General features: G+C 36.8%; 1 protein-coding gene across 2 annotated transcripts in view; it reads right to left on the bottom strand.

The window, feature by feature from the left end:
• EEA1 (early endosome antigen 1) overlaps positions 1-19861 on the bottom strand; it is a 127018-nt gene that overhangs the window by 44409 nt on the left and 62748 nt on the right. For both annotated transcript variants that reach the window (XM_078076408.1, XM_078076407.1), the window contains exons 11-13: positions 12578-12916; positions 5443-5592; positions 3727-3846 (exon numbers count right to left, since the gene is read on the bottom strand). In XM_078076408.1, coding sequence (XP_077932534.1) covers positions 3727-3846; positions 5443-5592; positions 12578-12916 — 609 coding nt within the window. The remainder of the gene's footprint in view (positions 1-3726; positions 3847-5442; positions 5593-12577; positions 12917-19861) is intronic.

A 19861-nucleotide genomic window follows, 5' to 3' on the forward strand; every position in this document is an offset into this window, starting at 1 on the left:
GAAAGGATAAGTTCAAGTTTACCACCACCCATTGTATCTGTTACCTCATAGCTTTTCAAAACCTTATTACTTCTGTAACCTCTCCTTCAATAACCTCAATTATTCCCTCTCTACCAGTCCCTTTGTCCTAGACTATAAATGTGTTCGGGTATCTTTTGTTTTCAAACACACTTCCCAGACCAAGCCCCACTCATCTTTGCCCAGTCTTTATAAAATTCATATTTAAATTTCAAAAGTAATTCAAATTTACTTTTCCAACTCCTCACCTCTCATTTACTCATCAAAACTCAGCCATCTCTACCACTTTATTGAAATTATGTTTAACAAGGTCACTAACTTATTCTTAATATATGAGAATATATACTTATATAATTATAGTTTAATATAATGGGCATTTTTCACTTATCATACTTGTCATCCCTACTACACATCCACATTTGTAGTTGCTGATTACTCCCAACTTTTGACTCTCCCCAATCTTTTGGCTTCCACTCTGCAGGTTCTCCTTAATTACTTTGATCATTCTCTTTCTTGTGGGCTGCTTTTCCTCCATTCATCTATGCCATTAAGTGCTAGTGTTTCCCAGAAGTCCTGTGTAATCAGTTATCTGTTCTCCCCACTCCACTGCCTCCCTGGCTGATCACATCTATTCTAATAATTCCATTTACCCCATTTATAGTGATGTTTCTCACAGCTAATATATATAGCATGGTCCCCTCCTCTAAGCTTTAAATAAATATATCCTATAGGTGCCTCAACAATGTCCAAAACTGAACTCATCACACTGCCCAATGAAATGTCGATTTGTCTCATGTTCACTCACACAATTGATGACACCTCCATTTACCATGTACCCAGTGTTATCAATCTGGAAGTCATTCTCTTTCTCTTCCCTACAACTATTAAGTCCTACTTATTTTACTGCCCAAGTATTACTCATATTTGCCCTATGACATCTTTTAACAATCGCTTGAACTAAGGCATTATTATTTTCATCTAAACTACTGCATATATTAGTCTTTTAACTGAACTCCTGCTTCAGAATATTCTCTCCGAAATCCACCTTTCACAAAACCACAGCAATCACCTATTTAAAAACCAAATCTGGCCACAGGAGTTCTATCTTAAGACCTTTAATACCTTTCTATCTTCAAAGATAAATGTCACACAAGACCTTCTATAAACTTACTCATGTCTAATGCTCTGGCCTCTTCTCTAACTAATCTCTAAATTACACTTTAAGCTCCAGCAAAACCTAACAGTTTAGTTCATATCAGCTTCAGTATCCTTGTCCTTTTAATTTCTACTTGGGGTATACTTCTTACTATAATCATCTTCACAAACCCGAAACATCTACATATCCTTTGCAATTCAATTTGTCACTTTTAAGAAGTTTCCAAAGACTGCTCTTTTCCAGACTCTGAGTTAGATAACTGCCCTCTGTGCTACCATAATAATTTTATATACATATATACACCTAGAATGACACTGATTACACCTCTTTAATTAGTTTTTAGGACTTTTCATGTTTCCATAAGGAGAAACTGCCTGGCCTCTTTGACATCGTTTTCTTATTCTTCCCCAGGTAATGAGAATTTAACTAACTCAAAGTTTAGAATAAGGAACTAAGGCATATTTAACTCACCCCTCAGTCTAAGAGACAACCTGCCTATAAGAAGTTGAGAGTCTCATTTCCAGCTTTGTCTGTGACTGGATGAATAAATTTAATTCGGGGGTATACTATAAAAAAGCACATTTGGCTGCAGACCTACGCCAAATTCTTTACCAGTCTTACTACTCTATTTCTTTGCTACTCTTTACAGTAAAAGTCCTAGAGTTATCTATATTCATTTTATCAAACTCTCTCTTCCCATTTTCTCTTGAACCCCTTCCCTTAGGCTTTCATACCTCCTTCTCTATCCAATGTCATCAATGACCTCCATGTTGCCAAGTCCAATAGGATTCTCAGTCTTCATCTTGTTTGACCTCCATCCTTCTAACTACCCAGGACAAACTTCTTGGTATCATCCTTGACTTCTCTATATCCCACATCAATCTATCAGTAAATGTGTCAGCTTTACCTTTAAAATATACATAGAATCTAACCATTTCTCAGTACCTGCACTGTTTCCACTCTGATCCAAGCCATGTCATTTCTTATCTGGATCACTGTAGTAGTCTCTTAGCTAATTTCTTTGCCTTTACTCCTGTGTCCCTACAGTCTACTCTCAATACAGCAGCCGGAGTAATCCTGTGAAATTATAAGTCAGGTCATGTTACTCCTTTGCTCAGAACCCTTCAACGATTTCTCACATCACTCACAGTAAAATCCTTAAAATGATCTATGAGGCCTGACATGTTCTCATTCTCTGTGATCTCTGTGACTCTGTGCCCCTCTTACCCTTCTTATCACTTATACCACTGCAGTCACTGGCTTCCTGATATTTCTTAGACATGCTCCCACTTCAGGGTCTTTTAATGTATTGATGCTCTCTCTGATATCCACATGCCTCACACTCCCATTTCCTTCGAGTCTTTTCATCTTCTCAGAGAGGCCTTCCCTGCCAATCCTATCTAACACTGCAGTCCCACCTCCAGCCCCCCAGATCCTTCCTACTCCCTGTTCCTTTTTCATCTCCATAGCACTTGTCACCATCTAACACACTACATATTTTGCCTATTTACCTTGTCTTTTCTTTGTCTCCCTCACTAAACTCCATGAGAGCAGACAGCTTTGTCTATTTCATTTGCTGCCATATCCACAAAATCACTTCCTTGGCTAAGAGTAGACATTAATACACATTTGTTGACTGGATAAATGAAAAAACAAGTAAATGAGTAGAATATTTTTATCTCCATCCATCTGACTCCCATCCTACTCTCCAAACTCAGAAGGGTAAGAGAGACATATTACTTACAGCCTCGTTTAAATTCCAACATTGTTTCTGTGTGCACATCATTAGACTGCCATTTTCTAGAAGGCAGGCACTGTGTCTTACTCATCTCTTTATTTTCAGTGCTTACCACAGTGCCTGACATATAGTGCTCAATAATATTCAATGAATTAATGAAAGATTGAAGGAATAAATGAATGTCAAAGTCAAATTCATTTCAAATACTTGGGCACCCTCTTCCCCTCGCTGTAACAAAACAAAAATTTTACTTCTTTCAATTTTGTAAGCTATGCTATAGAATCTGTATATATTTAACCCAATCACTTATATTTTCTATACCTATAATTCTAATGTTCATATGATAGTTCTAAAGCAGGGAAAGACATGACCAAAAATTACTAAGTTCTACTGTAGAAAATACAAAATGTTTTTTATTGGGCTAACTAAATCAGGAAATTTTATTTGCATTTTTTAAGTTTTTCAAACAGGGTACTTTTAAAAATAATAAGTAATAAAAAATTTATTTTGTATACACAACAAATAAATATATTTTATTTAAATAGGTAAATTTATTTAGTAAAGAAATTTAATAAAATTTAAATATTTTATATAAATAAGTCTATGTATAATAAATCTAGTTATAATCATTTTAAAATAGAAAATTTCAACATAGCAATTAAAAGAAGAAGATTTTCTGATCATCCAGATACTGAAAATTATCAAAGCCCTCCATAATCAAGTTTTTCTCATTATCTAGTTTTACCACAACAAAAGAATAATGATTTGGTTAATTTCTGTTTAAAAGGCTAATAATCCAAATACTAATATTTACCTGAGCTTCCCGAAGTTTTGCTGTAGTGCTTTGCTGAAGAGCTTGTTGTTCTTGATGTTGTTGCTTTGTTTTATCTAATTGATGCTGCAATTCTGTAGAATTTGTTACTTTTTCCTTCAACTTAAAAAAAAAATGTAGATTGTCAGCTCATGATTTAAAGGCATAATGCTATCATTCATAAATATCTGGCATTACACTCTGGAAAACAGTATGAAGTTTCCTCAAAAAGTTGAAAATCGAGCTACCCTACAACCCAGCAATTGCACTACTGGGTTTTTCCCAAGATACAAATGTAGTGATCCAGAGGAGCACCGGCACCCCAATGTTTATAGCAGCAGTGTCCACAATAGCCAAACTATGGAAAGAGCCTAGATGTCCACTGATGGATGAATGGATAAAGAAGATGTGGTATATATACAATGGATTATTATGCAGCCATCAAAAAATGAAATCTTGCCATTTGCAACAATGTGGATGGAACTAGAGGGTACTATGCTAAGCGAAATAAGTCAGAGAAAGACAATTATCATATGATCTCACTGACATGTGCAATTTGAGAAACAAGGCAGCGGATCATGGGGGAAGAGAGGGAAAAATGAAACGGGACAAAACCAGAGAGGGAGACAAACCATGAGAGACTCTTAATCTCAGGAAACAAACTGAGGGTTGCTGGAGTAGAGGGGGGTGGGAGGGATGGGGTGGCTGGGTGATGGACATTGGGGAGGGTATGTGCTATGGTGAGCGCTGTGAATTGTGTAAGACTGATGAGTCACAGACCTGTACCCCTGAAACAAATAATACATTATATATTAATCAAAAAAGAACTATCAAAAAAAAAAAAGCAATATCTCATTACTTACAGAATCTTAATCTCATGATTATGAAACTATTCCCTAGGAATAGACTCTAATCCTAAGAACACAATTTTTTCCCTAGGTTGGCATTTAGTTTATTAATGCTTTTTTGTATACTAATATGATCAAGGAATTGATTACATACAGATTTTTTTGTAACAATAATCTAAACCACAGTATCAGTATTTGTTTTGTTTTTTTCTACAACATAATTAACGCTTATTGGAAAAGAATGGGTTATCTATCATGTCTAAGATTCTGGATCTAGAAGAAAATCTGTTGATGAAGCTACAGATTTTAACTCTCAGTGTTTGTTCAATTCTAGTAAAAGATATAATTTAATGATAACTTTTACTTTAACCAAAAAATAGTTACCATTATTGGCAACCACACCTTTAATTAGGATAGCTTTCAATCTTATGCTTAAATTGCAAAAGTGAAAATCCTTAAATGCAAGCTCCAAGTTTATAAGCACCAAATACATGTCATTTTTAAAGATCCTCACCAACTGTGTTCATGCTTCACTGTTTTATTGGGAAGTTGCCCTTCCTGGGCAGGAAGACTCCTCCCCTTCAGCAGCCTAATAAAGGTTCACCCCCAGAAACTTTCTTACCTAAGCTAAAGGAGTAGTCTTCTTAACACATTTTAATTGAGAACTTTAGAGAATACAGTCACAACAAAATGACCTAATATATTTAATAATAAGTAGGATGTTTTTATTGGGGAGAAATAAATGTCACAATTTAAAGTAAAAATGTCTAATTAAAGCTCTTAACAATGAAAAAATTGAACCATAATACTATATAAGATGCCTCAAATCTATCAATAAACTTGCTACTATAAACACTTGAAATTAGCTTACCTGTTCTTCTAAACGAGAAAGTTTGAGCTGTAGATCAGCCACTTGTTGTTCTTTATCCATCAACTTTTCACTTGAAAGTTGTCTCTGTTCCTTTAGCCTACCATGAGCTTCACCTAGTTGGCGCTCTGTCTCCAGAAGTTTGCTATGTAACTTTAAAAAAGAAAAAGAAAAAGTTTGTATAGTACATATGTAAAAACACACACACACTCATCACCACATCACTACCACCACCTACCTACCTTCTAAACAATGTTTTCTTTTTCACGAAGATAAGTATAAATCTTAATTTTCATATACTTTGGGGGAACCTAAGATTTAGCTGAATTTTAATCACATAAATTATGATGGATCACATAAAACTGTGATTACAGTTTTGGGGCTTTTTGTTCTCTTAAACAAACAAAAATACAGCGAACCAAAGGCTCTTGTTTGGACTTGAGTGTTAGAATCACTTGAGGAGCTTAAAATAATAAAATAAAATTTAAAAATCAGGATGCTCAGGGCACCTGAGTGGCTCAGTCAGTTAAGCTTCCGACTCAGCGCAGGTCTTGATCTCAGGGTCATGAGTCCAATTAAAAAAAAAAAAATCAAGACACTCAAGGCACACACTCAGACCTATTCCACAGTATTTTTTTTTTTTTAATTTCATAGTGAATCTTGCCTTTTCATAGTTACAAACCACCACAATTAACTTCTTACATTTGGGTATTGAATAGAGCACAAAGCATTCCCAAGTCCTCGAATTGGCACATAATTTCTAAATAAAAGAGAAGAAAGAATATTTTTTAAAAAAATATTAGGTGGCCCTCATTCATTAACTTTAAAAATGCCACCCAGTTAAAACTAAAGGAAAGATTTACCCTGGAACTAAGAACTATCACTTTCTCAAAGTCTTTATTTTCTCTAATACATTTACTAGAAACAGTAGTCAGTTTCTCTTGGGGGAGGGGGAAGTTCCATTAAAAAAAGAAAAAAAGTTTGTATTAATTTCAAAAGAAAACTGCATGAGTGCTGGGAATATAGAACAAAAATGAGCTGTATGATATTTTAAAAAGTTGCAAGACATTTGGCAAGGTTTACACACTAAGAATGTTCCTACACACCAGTCTCATAACACATGCAAATGCATGTGCCTCAGCAAAATTAAAAATTAATAACATTCTGCACAATTGATTTCAATCAAAACTGTTCCATGTTAAATGTGAAAATATCAAGAATCTAGAGCCTCTGTGTCATATTTATATTTATATGCACTACACTTGCATTTTTTCTCCAATAAAAATTCATAGTCGGACAGGATAAAGAAAAGTTTGTTTTTTTTAAAGATTTTATTTATTTATTTGTCGGAGAGCGAGAGAGAGAGCACAAGCAGGGGCAGCGGCAGGCAGAGGGAAAAGCAGGCTCCCCAGTGAGCAGGGAGCCCAACATGGGACTCTGTCCCAGGCCCCTGGGATCATGACCTGAGCCGAAGGCAGACGCTTAACTGACTGAGCCACCCAGGCGTCCCAGGATAAAACAAAGTTCTATCAGAAAAGTGGTCACCCACTATTTTCTTATGCTGTGAAACAACCTGTGGCTATTAGAACACACTCTATCCTTAATAAAGAAAACAAAAGTTAATTTTTAAAGTAAAATATGTTCCCGTCTAGCTAAAACAAGAATCAGTACCAGTTAAAGAGAATGCATTTATTTTATCCTTGTCCTTAGCCAGCACTCTGACATCTTTCTTTTTGTTCCTCTTCTTAATATGCAGTGGATTCACTCTATAAGTCCCAAACCTTCTCCTTCTCACTACAATAATTAGGCACAATCCTGATATGTAAAAGCAAAGGAGGCCTTCAAGGTATACTCATATTTCAAGCACAAAAATTGTGTGATCTCTTACAAACAGGCATCATCCACGTCTAGTTCTTAAACTTGCTGGATAAGAATCTCCGGCTGATGAAGAGGTACAAACTTCAGTTATAAAATAAGTCACAGAGATGAAAAGTACAGCATAGCAAACACAGTCAATAATACTGTAATAACATGGTAGAGTGACAGACGGTAACCATGCTCACCATGATGAGCATTCAGTAATGTATAGAACTGTCAAATTACCATGTTGTACACACACCAAAAAATAAAAGAATCTCCTGACATCATTGTTAATGCACAAATAATCAGACTCCTCCCATGTAAGTTTAGATTTAATACATTTGAGCTAAAGCCCAGAAATCCATGTTTTCATAACAAGAATCAGATGATGTTCAGCTTCAGGAAACTTGCCAAAAAGTAACACTTTAAAGATTTTATTTATTTATTCATGAGAGACAGAGAGAGAGAGAGGCAGAGGGAGAAGCAGGCTCCCAAGGAGCAGAGAGCCCGATGCGGGACTCGATCCCAGGACCCTGGGATCATGACCTGAGCCGAAGGCAGACGCTTAACCATCTGAGCCACCCAGGCGCCCAAAAAGTAACACTTTAAAAAGCAGCAATTTTCAAACTCAACTGCATAATACAATTACAGGGAAAACATTTGAATATGCCAGTGCCCGGGACTATGCCAGAGATTATGATTTAATTGGACCAAGGGTGAGGCCTTGACACTGTTAATTTTTTAAATCTCCCCAGGTGATTCTGATGTGCAGACGGAACTGAGAACCAACCAAATTAAAGAGAACTACTGCTCTGAAGTGTAGATTTACTAAAGGGGTAAGAAAAAGGGATACGTACTATAAATTGTCATTCATTACGGTACAATTCCTGGTAAATCCCTGATCTTTAATTTAAAAAAATCCCTGATTTTTAATTAAAAAAAAAAAAGAATCCCAAAAGAAGCTGTCCAAGGGTAGGAGCAGGCCAAAATTACTTAAACGGATGTCTATACCATTTTAGAGTAAACATGTTAAAGAAAAAGAGATTAAATCAAGAGTAAAAATAGTAAACGCTGGAATTATTAATAGAATGGTCTACCCTAAAATCACAATCATTTTGAGATATACATATATATGTATATACATTATAATAAATTCAGTTTGTACACCTATAGACATAATTCTTTACTCATTACACTCCTAACAATATTTACTAAGTGCCAGGCCCTATTCTAAATGCAAATATTAACTAATTTAATCCTTATATATATAGCCCTATGAAAAAGATTCCATTATTATCCATATTAGAGATGAGCAAACAGGTCCAAGTTAAATACTGTGCTTGAGATCACACAGCTGGTAAGCCACAGAACTGGAACTCAGGCAGCTGGTTTCTAAATCCACTATGCCAGGGACCTGGGTGGCTCAATCAGTTAAGCGTCTGCCTTGGGCTCAGGTCATGATCCAGGGATCCTGGGATCAAGCCCTGGGATCGAGTGCTAAGTCGGGCTCCTTGCTCAACAGGGAGTCTGCTTCTGCCTCTCCCTCTGCCCCTCCCCACCACCCCTCACCCCCCGCTCATGTTCTCTTTCTCTCTCTCTCTCACAAATAAATAAAATCTTTAAAATAAATAAATAAATCCACTGTGCTATTCAAGATGCATGTTAGATAATTTTTAAAAATTAAAATGATGACATCTAATCTTTTAATTATGTAACATCATTATCTGTACATCTGTGGCTATTTTAGAACTGCTCATAAACACAAATATGAAGACTATATGCTGCTTTGTCTTCAAGTCCTCTGTTCACAGCTGCCACTATCTACTTTTGTCACTCCCGAAACGGGTGCTAAGGATACAGAGCAAAACGAAACCAGTTCATGCCTACACTCTTTAAGATATAAAAGATATTTTAAAAAGTTTAAGGTGAGATTCACTTCCATCCTTCCAATAAATATTTGCTGAAAGGGATGCCTGGGTCGCTCAGTCAATTAAGCTTCTGCCTTCGGCTCAGGTCATGATCCCAGGGTCCTGGGATCGAGCCCCACATCAGGCTCCCTGCTCAGTGGGAAGCCTGCTTCTCCCTCTCCCTCTGCCTGCCCCTCCCCCTGCTTGTGTTCCCTCTCTCTCTCTCTCTCTGACAAATAAATAAATAAAATCTTTAAAAAATATAAATATTTGCTTTCTGAAAGTCCTAAGCATAGAGGCTGACAGAGTATAAAATAAAACAAATTTCTCACATTAAGGAGTTCACAGTCCAATGGGATTGGTAGACAATATGCAAGTAAACAAAAAACTAATTATACACTGTAAAGTGTTATAAAGAAGAATAAAAAAGCCTGCTGAAACAAAGAAGGGGAAACAAGCTATTTAAAGAGAGCAGTCCTGGAAGTCCTTACTGACAAAATGACACCTGAGCCAGCCTTTTGAAGAATTGAAGTCAAGGGCATACTAAGAAAAAAACATGGGCAAAGGACCTAAGGCAAGAAAGCACTTGAAGCACTGGTGTGTCTGAATGACTAAAAGGAGATCAACATAGCTTAACAGTGGTAGGAGATGAGTTCGAAGGCATAGTGTGGGCCACGCTACTTGCAGAAACTCACATGCCAAAGTAAGACATCTGGATTCAATTCAAAGTGTAATGCAAAGCCACTATAAGCAAACAAAAAAAGTGATATCCTTCATGTTTTAGAAAGATGTCTCTGGCTTCTGCATGGAAAACAAATTAAGGAGGTCACTAGAAGGAAAACTTTAAGAAGGCCAATACAGTGGCTTAAATTAAGAGCAGGAGCACTGTAGATGAAGAGAAGTGGACAGATTTGAAACATACTAAGGTAGAATGCAAACAGCATGCTAAAAGAAAGAAGATAAATGGTATAACTTCAAGGTCTTCAGTATGATCTCTTTATTTACTACAGAATTGTGACTAAACCAACTAATCACATGTTCGAGTCTTTGTATAAAAATATGTTTGAGTAGGTTCTCAAAAATTCCTCATGCCCCTCCTCCCACTGAAAACCAATAAAGCCCAAATTTCTCGGCCTGCTATTCAAGACCCTACATAAGAAGATTCCAAATGCTCTTTCCAATCACAGTAGTCCACTTCTATTACACACACCCTATCTTAAGAGATGTCCCTTCCTGGTTCTTATAATACTTTCTTGACACTAGTTTACTATCACTAAACCTTCTGCCTGGAAGATTCTCCTACCTCCACACTGTCATTTGTCAATACCTATCTAATATTCATAATTTTATGCACCACCTCTGTCTCACGCAAAGCTTTTCCTGATCACATAACTGGATAAAATAATTACACAAATGAAGTACTGTGGGGGAAGAAAACAGAAGAGGAACTCTTCCAAATTCCCATCATACACAGGATCATTTTATTATAATCCTCACATTCTTTGATATAGGATAGCACTTGCCTTAACCTCAATGAGATTTACACAATCACTTAAAGTAAGTACAGTTTCCTTTTTCAGTTCTGTATCTCCCAACAAATAAAACATGATGTCTTTTAGAAATCATAAGTGCCAAATTTTATCTGAAATGAACATCAAATATCTAAGTTATCCACTAAAACATTTGCTGATTAACAACCAATGTATGTGGGATGCCTGGATGGGTCCGACTCTTGATTTTAGCTCGGGTCATGATCTGAGGGTCATGAGATCGAGCCCCTTGTCAGGTTCTGCATTCAGTGCAGAGTCAGCTTGAGTTTCTCTCTCTCCTTCTCCCTTTGCCCCTCCCTCAACTCTCTCTCTTTCTAATAAATAAATAAATCTTTAAAAAACAAAAACAAAACAAAAAAACAAGCAATGTGCCAGGTAGTGAAAATAAAAAATGAGTAAGACATGGTCTTTGCACCCGAAGAGTTCAGAATCTAGTGAAGAAAGACACGTAAGTTATGATAATATACTATACTGTGGTAAGTAAAACAATCAAAATATATACGTGCTTAAGCCACCTTTGGGGGGTCAGGGAGGGAGAAATGGCAATGTTCAGAAAAGGATTACTAGAAAAGTGACAAGTGATATAAGCAGTGTGTTCATCAGGGAGAAGAGAAATAGGAAGAATATATCAGGCCAAGAAGACAGAAGGACTGATGCCATAAAAGCAAGTATAGTGGCAATGTCTAAAATAGCCAAACTGTGGAAGGAGCTGAGATGCCCTTCAACAGATGAATGGATAAAGAAGATGTGGTCCATATATACAATGGAATATTACTAAACCATCAGAAAGGATGAATACCCCCATTTGCATTAACATGGATAGAACTGGAGGGGATTATGCTAAGTGAAATAAATCAAGCAGAGAAAGACAATCATCGTATGGTTTCACTCATATGTGGAACATAAGGACGTGGAACATAAGGAATAGAGCAGAGGACCACAGGGGAAGGGAGGGAAAACTGAATGGGAAGAAATCAAAGAGAGAGACAACCATGAGAGACTCTGGACTCCAGGAAACAAACTGAGGGTTACAGAAGGGAGAGGGTGGGGGGATGGAGTAACCGGGTGATGGGTATTAAGAAGGGCACATGTTGTGATGAGCACTGGTTGTTAAATGCAACTAATGAATTGCTGAACACTACATCAAAAACTTACAATGTACCAAATGCTGGCTAACTGAACATAATAAAAAAAAAAGCAAGTATCACTACCATTTAAGTGAAAAGAGTTGAATATTATCAAAAAAGTGGCTGAGGACTTTAATGTCCCCCAAATTTCCATTTTTCAACCAATATTTAATGTTACCTATAAGAAATAATAAGAATATAGAACTTAAATTTAAGTTAGATATTATTATAAAAATAGCTGTTAGGACTAATTTATTTTTTTCTTTTAAAATATAGATATTTTTATATTATTGGTTTAACCATTATATTTTGAAAATTTAGTAACAAAAAAAGAAAAACGATAAGAATTTCTAAATTAAAGAATGATCAACAATTTGAATTAATTACAATTAACTAATACATGCTGAGTACCTACCATGTGCCAGGTACCATCCTAAGCAATTTATAGGTACTAATTTATAAACACTTCACAACAATACTATATGAGGGGTGCTAAGATTTCTTTCTCATTAAGGAAAATTGAAATGAAATTAAAGGAAATGAAATCTGACTCAAAACTGCTGGTTGTGAAAATTAAGAGCTAATTTTTTTAAATGACAATATTTTTTTAATGAACTATATTATAATCAAATAACTATCAAGCACACTAAGAAACCATAGAAGGAAAACAATAAATAAAAGTAACATCTCTTACTTGATTAACTTCACTTTGGAGTTGTAACCCGTGCTGGTCTTTTTCTTCTCTCTGCTGTTGCAGCTGTTTAAACTCAGCCTTAAGATGCTGGTACTTGGTCTCCACTTCTGATAATTCTTCTTTGAGCTTTTGTGTAGCTTCTCCCTTTTCACCTAGTTCTGCCTGTATTCTCTGCAGGGAGCTTTCAGATGCACATAATCTTGACTGCAGCTGTTGACAATCTAAGTCTTTTTGATGAAGGCTTGCTTGTATATTCTTTTTACTCACACATTCTTCATTATGTTTCTCCTCTAACTGAGTAAACTCCAGTTCTTTCTTCAGCAACTTTTCAGACAAGTTCTGAAATATCAATGTAAAAATTTCCTTTGCTAATATTTATAATTATTCAAATTATTCAATCTTTACAGCAGTACCATCAAAATTAGTCAAAATTACAATATAAAAACAGTGAACATATTCTAGCCAAAAAGGATTAAATTATATCCTAATTTATTTTATTATTGGCCCACTTGACTAAGCTCTACTAATATAATTTAAGAATTACCAACAAAATTTTGACACAAAATGAAACACTAAAATCTAGTAGATTCTTCAGGGTATGCAACATATTTATATTCTCCCATTTGAGTTAAACACTAAAACTACCTTCTATCATCAAAAATTATTTTGAATGGGCGCCTGGGTGGCTGTTGGTTAAGTGACTGCCTTCGGCTCAGGTCATGATTCTGGAGTCCCAGGATCAAGTCCCGCATCGGGCTGCCTGACCCTCCTCCCTCTCATGCTATCATTCTCTCTCAATAAATAAAAACCTTTTAAAAAAATTATTTTCAATAACAAAATACAATGGCAATTCTGATTTGGGGTGTTGTAATTTCATAGTTGATAAGACCTTTAGCATAACAATACTACTCACTGCTCTAGTATGCAGATGCTATGATTCTTTATTTTTGCTCTTCTTGATAAAGACTATTTTTAAGAGTCACAAGGTTAAGATTAACTCAAATTTCTTTCTAGCTGTGTAAAAACAGTGATTTAAAAATAATTTACCTGCCTTATATTTTGTTATTTTACTCAATGAATTATCAAGTACAAAATATAAAAATGACACTTCCAATCAAAGATCTGGATCAACCAGTCTAATCAAATGTCAAAATCTGGTTTCAGTGGAATTGTTACAATTAATACTGAATATTTTAAGTCAACATACTTACACATAAATCATGGATTAGAACTTTGACTCAATTCTATAAGGTAGATAGCTAAGATAGGAAGCCACTATAAGCATCTGACGACTCAATCTGTGGACATTTATTATACCTATTCCATCCCTTCATCATATTTACCCTTATTTTTGTACATATATAAGTTTTTCTTTCTTTAAAATTTTGGGAGGCAGTTTCTTCTAACAGACCAAAATACGCTCAAAATCTAGTGTGTGGCATTGATCTATTCACCAGCCTCATCATATTTGATCATATTCTTTTTTTTTTTTTTAATCTTTCTCTTTTTCTTTTTTTTTTTCTTTTTTCTTTCTTTCCCTTTCTTTTCCCCCGGTTTCTTCTGATTTGTTTAGTGTATATTTTTCTGGGGCATTGTTACCCTGTTAGCATTTTGTTCTCTCATTCATCTATTCTCCTCTGGACAAAATGACAAGACGGAAAAAATCACCTCAAAAAAAAGAACAAGAGGCAGTACCCACTGCCAAGGACCTAATCAATACGGACATTAGTAAGATGTAGGAACTAGAGTTCAGAATGACGATTATAAAGATACTAGCTGGGCTTGAAAAAAGCACGGAAGATACTAGAGAAACCCTTTCTGGAGAAATAAAAGAACTAAAATCTAACCAAGTCAAAATCAAAAAGGCTATTAATGAGGTGCAATCAAAAATGGAGCCTCTAACTGCTAGAATAAATGAGGCAGAAGAGGGAATTGGTGATATAGAAGACCAAATGATGGAGAATAAAGAAGCTGAGAAAAAGAGAGATAACTACTGGATCACAAGGGCAGAATTCAAGAGATAAGTGATACCATAAGATGAAACAATATTAGAATAATTGGGATCCCAGAAGAAGAAGAAAGAGAGAGAGGGGCAGAAGGTATACTGGAGCAAATTACAGCAGAGAACTTCCCTAATTTGGGGAAGGAAACAGACATCAAAATTCAGGAGGCACAGAGAACCCCCCTCAAAATCAATAAAAATAGCTCAACACCCAACATCTAATAGTAAAACTTACAAGTCTCAGAGACAAAGAGAAAATCCTGAAAGCACTTGGGACGAGAGGTCTGTAACCTACAATGGTAGAAACATTAGATTGGCAACAGAACTATCCACAGAGACCTGGCAGGCCAGAAAAGACTGGAATGATATATTAAGAGCACTAAATGAGAAAAATATGCAGCCAAGAATACTATATCCAGCTAGGCTGTCACTGAAAATAGAAGGAGAGATAAAAAGCTTCCAGGACAAACAAAAACTAAAGGAATTTGCAAACACGAAACCAGCCCTACAGGAAATATTGAAAGGGGTCCTCTAAGCAAAGAGAGAGCCTAAAAGTAACATAGACCAAAAAGGAACACAGACAATATACAGTAACAGCCACCTTACAGGCAATACAATGGCACTAAATTCGTATCTTTCAATAGTTACCCTGAATATAAATGGGCTAAACGCCCCAATCAAAAGACACAGGGTATCAGGTTGGATAAAAAAACAAAACCCGTCGATATGCTGTCTGCAAGAGACTCATTTCAGACCCAAAGACACCCCCAGATTGAGAGTGAGGGAGTGGAAAACAATTTACCATGCTAATGGACACCAAAAGAAAGCTGGGGAGGCAATCCTTATATGAGACAAATTAGATTTTAAACCAAAGACTATAATAAGAGATGAGGAAGGACACTATATCCTACTTAAAGGGTCTATCCAACAAGAAGATCTAACAATTGTAAATATCTATGCCCCTAACATGGGAGGAGCCAATTATATAAGCCAATTAATAACAAAATCAAAGAAACACATTGACAACAATACAATAATAGTAGGGAACTTTAACATCCCTCTCACTGAAACGGACAGATCATCTAAGCAAAAGATCAGCAAGGAAATAAAGACTTTAAATGACACAATGGACCAAATGGACTTCACAGATATACTCAGAACATTCCATCCCAAAGCAACAGAATACACATTCTTCTCTAGTGCCCATGGAACATTCTCCAGAAAAGATCACATCCTAGGTCACAAATCAGGTCTCAACCGGTACCAAAAGACTGGGATCATTCCCTGCATATTTTTGGACCACAATGCTTTGAAACTAGAATTCAATCACAAGAGGAAAGTGGAAAGAACTCAAATACCTGGAGGCTAAAGAGCATCCTACTAAAGAATGAATGGGTCAACCAGGAAATTAAAGAAGAATTTAAAAAATTCACAGAAACAAATGAAAATGAAAACGTAACTGTTCAAAATCTTTGGGATGCAGCAAAGGCAGTCCTAAGAGGAAAGTATACAGCAATACAAGCCTTTCTCAAGAAACAAGAAAGGTTGCGGGGTGCCCGGGAGGCTCAGTTGGTTAAGCGTCTGCCTTCGGCTCGGGTCCTGACCTCAGGGTCCTGTGATTGAGCCCCACATCAGGCTCCCTCAGCAGGGAGCCTGCTTCTCCCTCTCCCCCCTGCTCGTGCTCTCTCTCCCGCTGTCTCTCTCTCTCTCTCTCAAATAAATGAATGAAGTCTTTAAAAAAAAAAAAAAGAAACAAGAAAGGTCTCAAATACACAACCTAACCCTACATCTAAAGGAGCTGGAGAAAGAACAGCAAATAAAGCCTAAACCCAGCAGGAGAAGACAAATAATAAAGATCAGAGCAGAAATCAATGAACCAGAAACCAAAAGAACAGTAGAACAGATCAACGAAACTAGGAGCTGGTTCTTTGAAAGAATTAATAAGATTGATAAACCCCTGGCCAGATTTATCAAAAAGAAAAGAGAAATGACCCAAATAAATAAAATCATGAATGAAAGAGGAGAGATCACAACCAACACCAAAGAAATACAAACAATTATAAGAACATATTACAAGCAACTATATGCCAGCAAATTAGATAATCTGGAAGAAATAGATGCATTCCTAGAGATGTATCAACTACCAAAACTGAACCAGGAAGAAATAGAAAACCTGAACAGACCTATAACCACTAAGGAAATTGAAGCAGTAATCAAACACCTCCCAAGAAACAAGAGCCCAGGGCCAGATGGCTTCCCAGGGGAATTCTACCAAACATTTCAAGAAGAATTAATACCTATTCTTCTGAAACTGTTCCAAAAAATAGAAATGGAAGGAAAACTTCCAAACTCGTTTTATGAGGCCAGCATTACCTTGATCGCAAAATCAGACAAAGACCCCATCAAAAAGGAAAATTACAGACCAATATTCCTGATGAACATGGATGCAAAAATTCTCACCAAAATACTAGCCAATAGGATCCAACAGTACATTAAAAGGATTATTCACCACAATGAAGTGGGTTTTATTCCTGGGCTGCAAGGTTGGTTCAACATCCGCAAATCAATCAATGTGATACAATACATCAATAAAAGAAAGAACAAGAACCATATGATCCTCTCAATAGATGCAGAAAAAGCATTTGACAAAATACAGCATCCTTTCTTGATCAAAACTCTTCAGAGTACAGGGATAGAGGGTACATACCTTAATATCATAAAAGCCATCTATGAAAAACCCACAGCGAATATCATTCTCAATGGGGAAAAACTAAGAGCTTTCCCCCTAAGATCAGGAACATGGCAGGGATGTCCACTATCACCACTGCTATTCAACATAGTCCTAGAAGTCCTAGCCACAGCAATCAGACAACAAAAAGAAATCAAAGGCATCCGAATCGGCAAAGAAGAAGTCAAACTCTCACTCTTTGCAGATGAGATGATACTTTATGTGGAAAATCCAAAAGACTCCACCCCAAAACTGCTAGAACTCATACAGGAATTCAGTAAAGTGGCAGGATATAAAATCAATGCACAGAAATCAGCAGCATTTCTATACACCAACTACAAGACAGAAGAAAGAGAAATTAAGGAGTCGATCCCATTTACAACTGCATCCAAAACCATAAGATACCTTGGAATAAATCTAACCAAAGAGGCAAAGAATCTGTACTCAGAAAACTATAAAATACTCATGAAAGAAATTGAGGAAGACACAAAGAAATGGAAAAACGTGCCATGCTCATGGATTGGAAGAACAAATATTGTGAAAATGTCAATGCTACCTAGAGCAATCTACACATTTAATGCAATCCCTATCAAAATACCATCAACTTTTTTCACAGAAATGGAACAAATAATCCTAAAATTTGTATGGAACCAGAAAAGACCCCGAATAGCCAGAGGAATGTTGAAAAAGAAAAGCAAAGCTGGTGGCATCACAATTCCAGACTTCAAGCTCTATTACAAAGCTGTCCTCATCAAGACAGTATGGTACTGGCACAAAAACAGATACATCGATTAATGGAACAGAATAGAGAGCCCAGAAATGGACCCTCAACTCTATGGTCAACTAATCTTCGACAAAGCAGGAAAGAATGTCCAATGGAAAAAAGACAGTCTCTTCAACAAATGGTGTTGGGAAAACTGGACAGCCACATGCAGAAGAATGAAACTGGACCATTTCCTTACACCACACACAAAAATAGACTCCAAATGGTTGGAAGACCTAAATGTGAGACAGGAGTCCATCAAAATCCTAGAAGAGAACACAAGCAGTAACCTCTTCGACCTCAGCCGCAGCAACTTCTTTCCTAGAAACATCGCCAAAGGCTAGGGAAGCAAGGGCAAAAATGAACTCTTGGGACTTCATAAAGATAAAAAGCTTTTGCACAGCAAAGGAAACAGTCCACAAAATCAAAGACAACCAACAGAATGGGAGAAGATATTTGCAAATGACATCCCAGATAAAGGGCTAATATCCAAAATCTATAAAGAACTTATCAAACTCAACACCCAAAAAACAAAAAATCCAATCAAGAAATGGGCAGAAGACATGAACAGACATTTTTACAAAGAAGACATCCAAATGGCCAACAGACACATGAAAAAGTGCTCAACATCCCTTGGCATCAGGGAAATCCAAATCAAAACCTCAATGAGATACCACCTCACACCAGTCAGAATGGCTAAAATTAACAAGTCAGGAAATGACAGATGTTGATGAGGATGCCCAGAAAGGGGAACCCTCCTACACTGTTGGTGGGAATGCAAGCTGGTGCAGCCACTCTGGAAAACAGTATGGAGGTTCCTCAAAAAGTTAAAAATAGAGCTACCCTATGACCTAGCAATTGCACTACTGGGTATTTACCCCAAAGATACAAATGGAGTGATCCGAAGGGGTACATGCACCCCAATGTTTATAGCAGCAATGTCCACAATAGCCAAACTATGTAAAGAGCCAAGATGTCCATCGACAGATGAATGGATAAAGAAGATGTGGCATATATATATATATATATATATATATACATACATACATACACACACACACACACACACACACAAACGGAGTATTATGCAGTTACCAAAAAAAACCGAAATCTTGCCATTTGATAACGACGTGGATGGAACCAGAGGGTATTATGCTAAGCGAAATAAGTCAATCAGAGAAAGATGTATCATATGATCTCACTGATATGAGGAATTCTTAATCTCAGGAAACAAACTGAGGGTTGCTGGAGTGGTAGGTGGTGGGAGGAATGGGGTGGCTGGGTGATAGACACTGGGGAGGGTATGTGCTATGGTGAGTGCTGTGAATTGTGTAAAACTGTTGAATCACAGACCTGTACCTCTGAAACAAATAATACATTATATATTAAAAAAAAAGAAAAGAAGAAGAAGATAGTAGGAAGGGAAAAATGAAGGGGGTGGGGCACCTGGGTGGCTCAGTCGTTAAGCGGCTGCTTTTGGCTCAGGTCATGATCCCAGGGTCCTGGGATCGAGCCCCGCATCGGGCTCCCTGCTCCATGGGAAGCATGCTTCTCCCTCTCCCACTCCCCCTGCTTGTGTTCTCTCTCTCACTGTGTCTCTCTCTGTCAAATAAATAAATAAAATCTTTAAAAAAAAGAAAAGAAAAGAAAAATGAAGGGGGGGAAATCGGAGGGGGGAGACGAACCATGACAGACTACGGACTCTGAGAAACAAACTGAGGGTTCTAGAGGGGAGGGGGGTGGGGGGATGGGTTAGCCTGGTGATGGGTATTAAAGAGGGCACATATTGAA

The sequence above is a fragment of the Halichoerus grypus genome, chromosome 6 (genome assembly GCF_964656455.1).
Source record: "Halichoerus grypus chromosome 6, mHalGry1.hap1.1, whole genome shotgun sequence".
Classification (NCBI taxonomy): Eukaryota; Metazoa; Chordata; class Mammalia; order Carnivora; family Phocidae; genus Halichoerus; species Halichoerus grypus.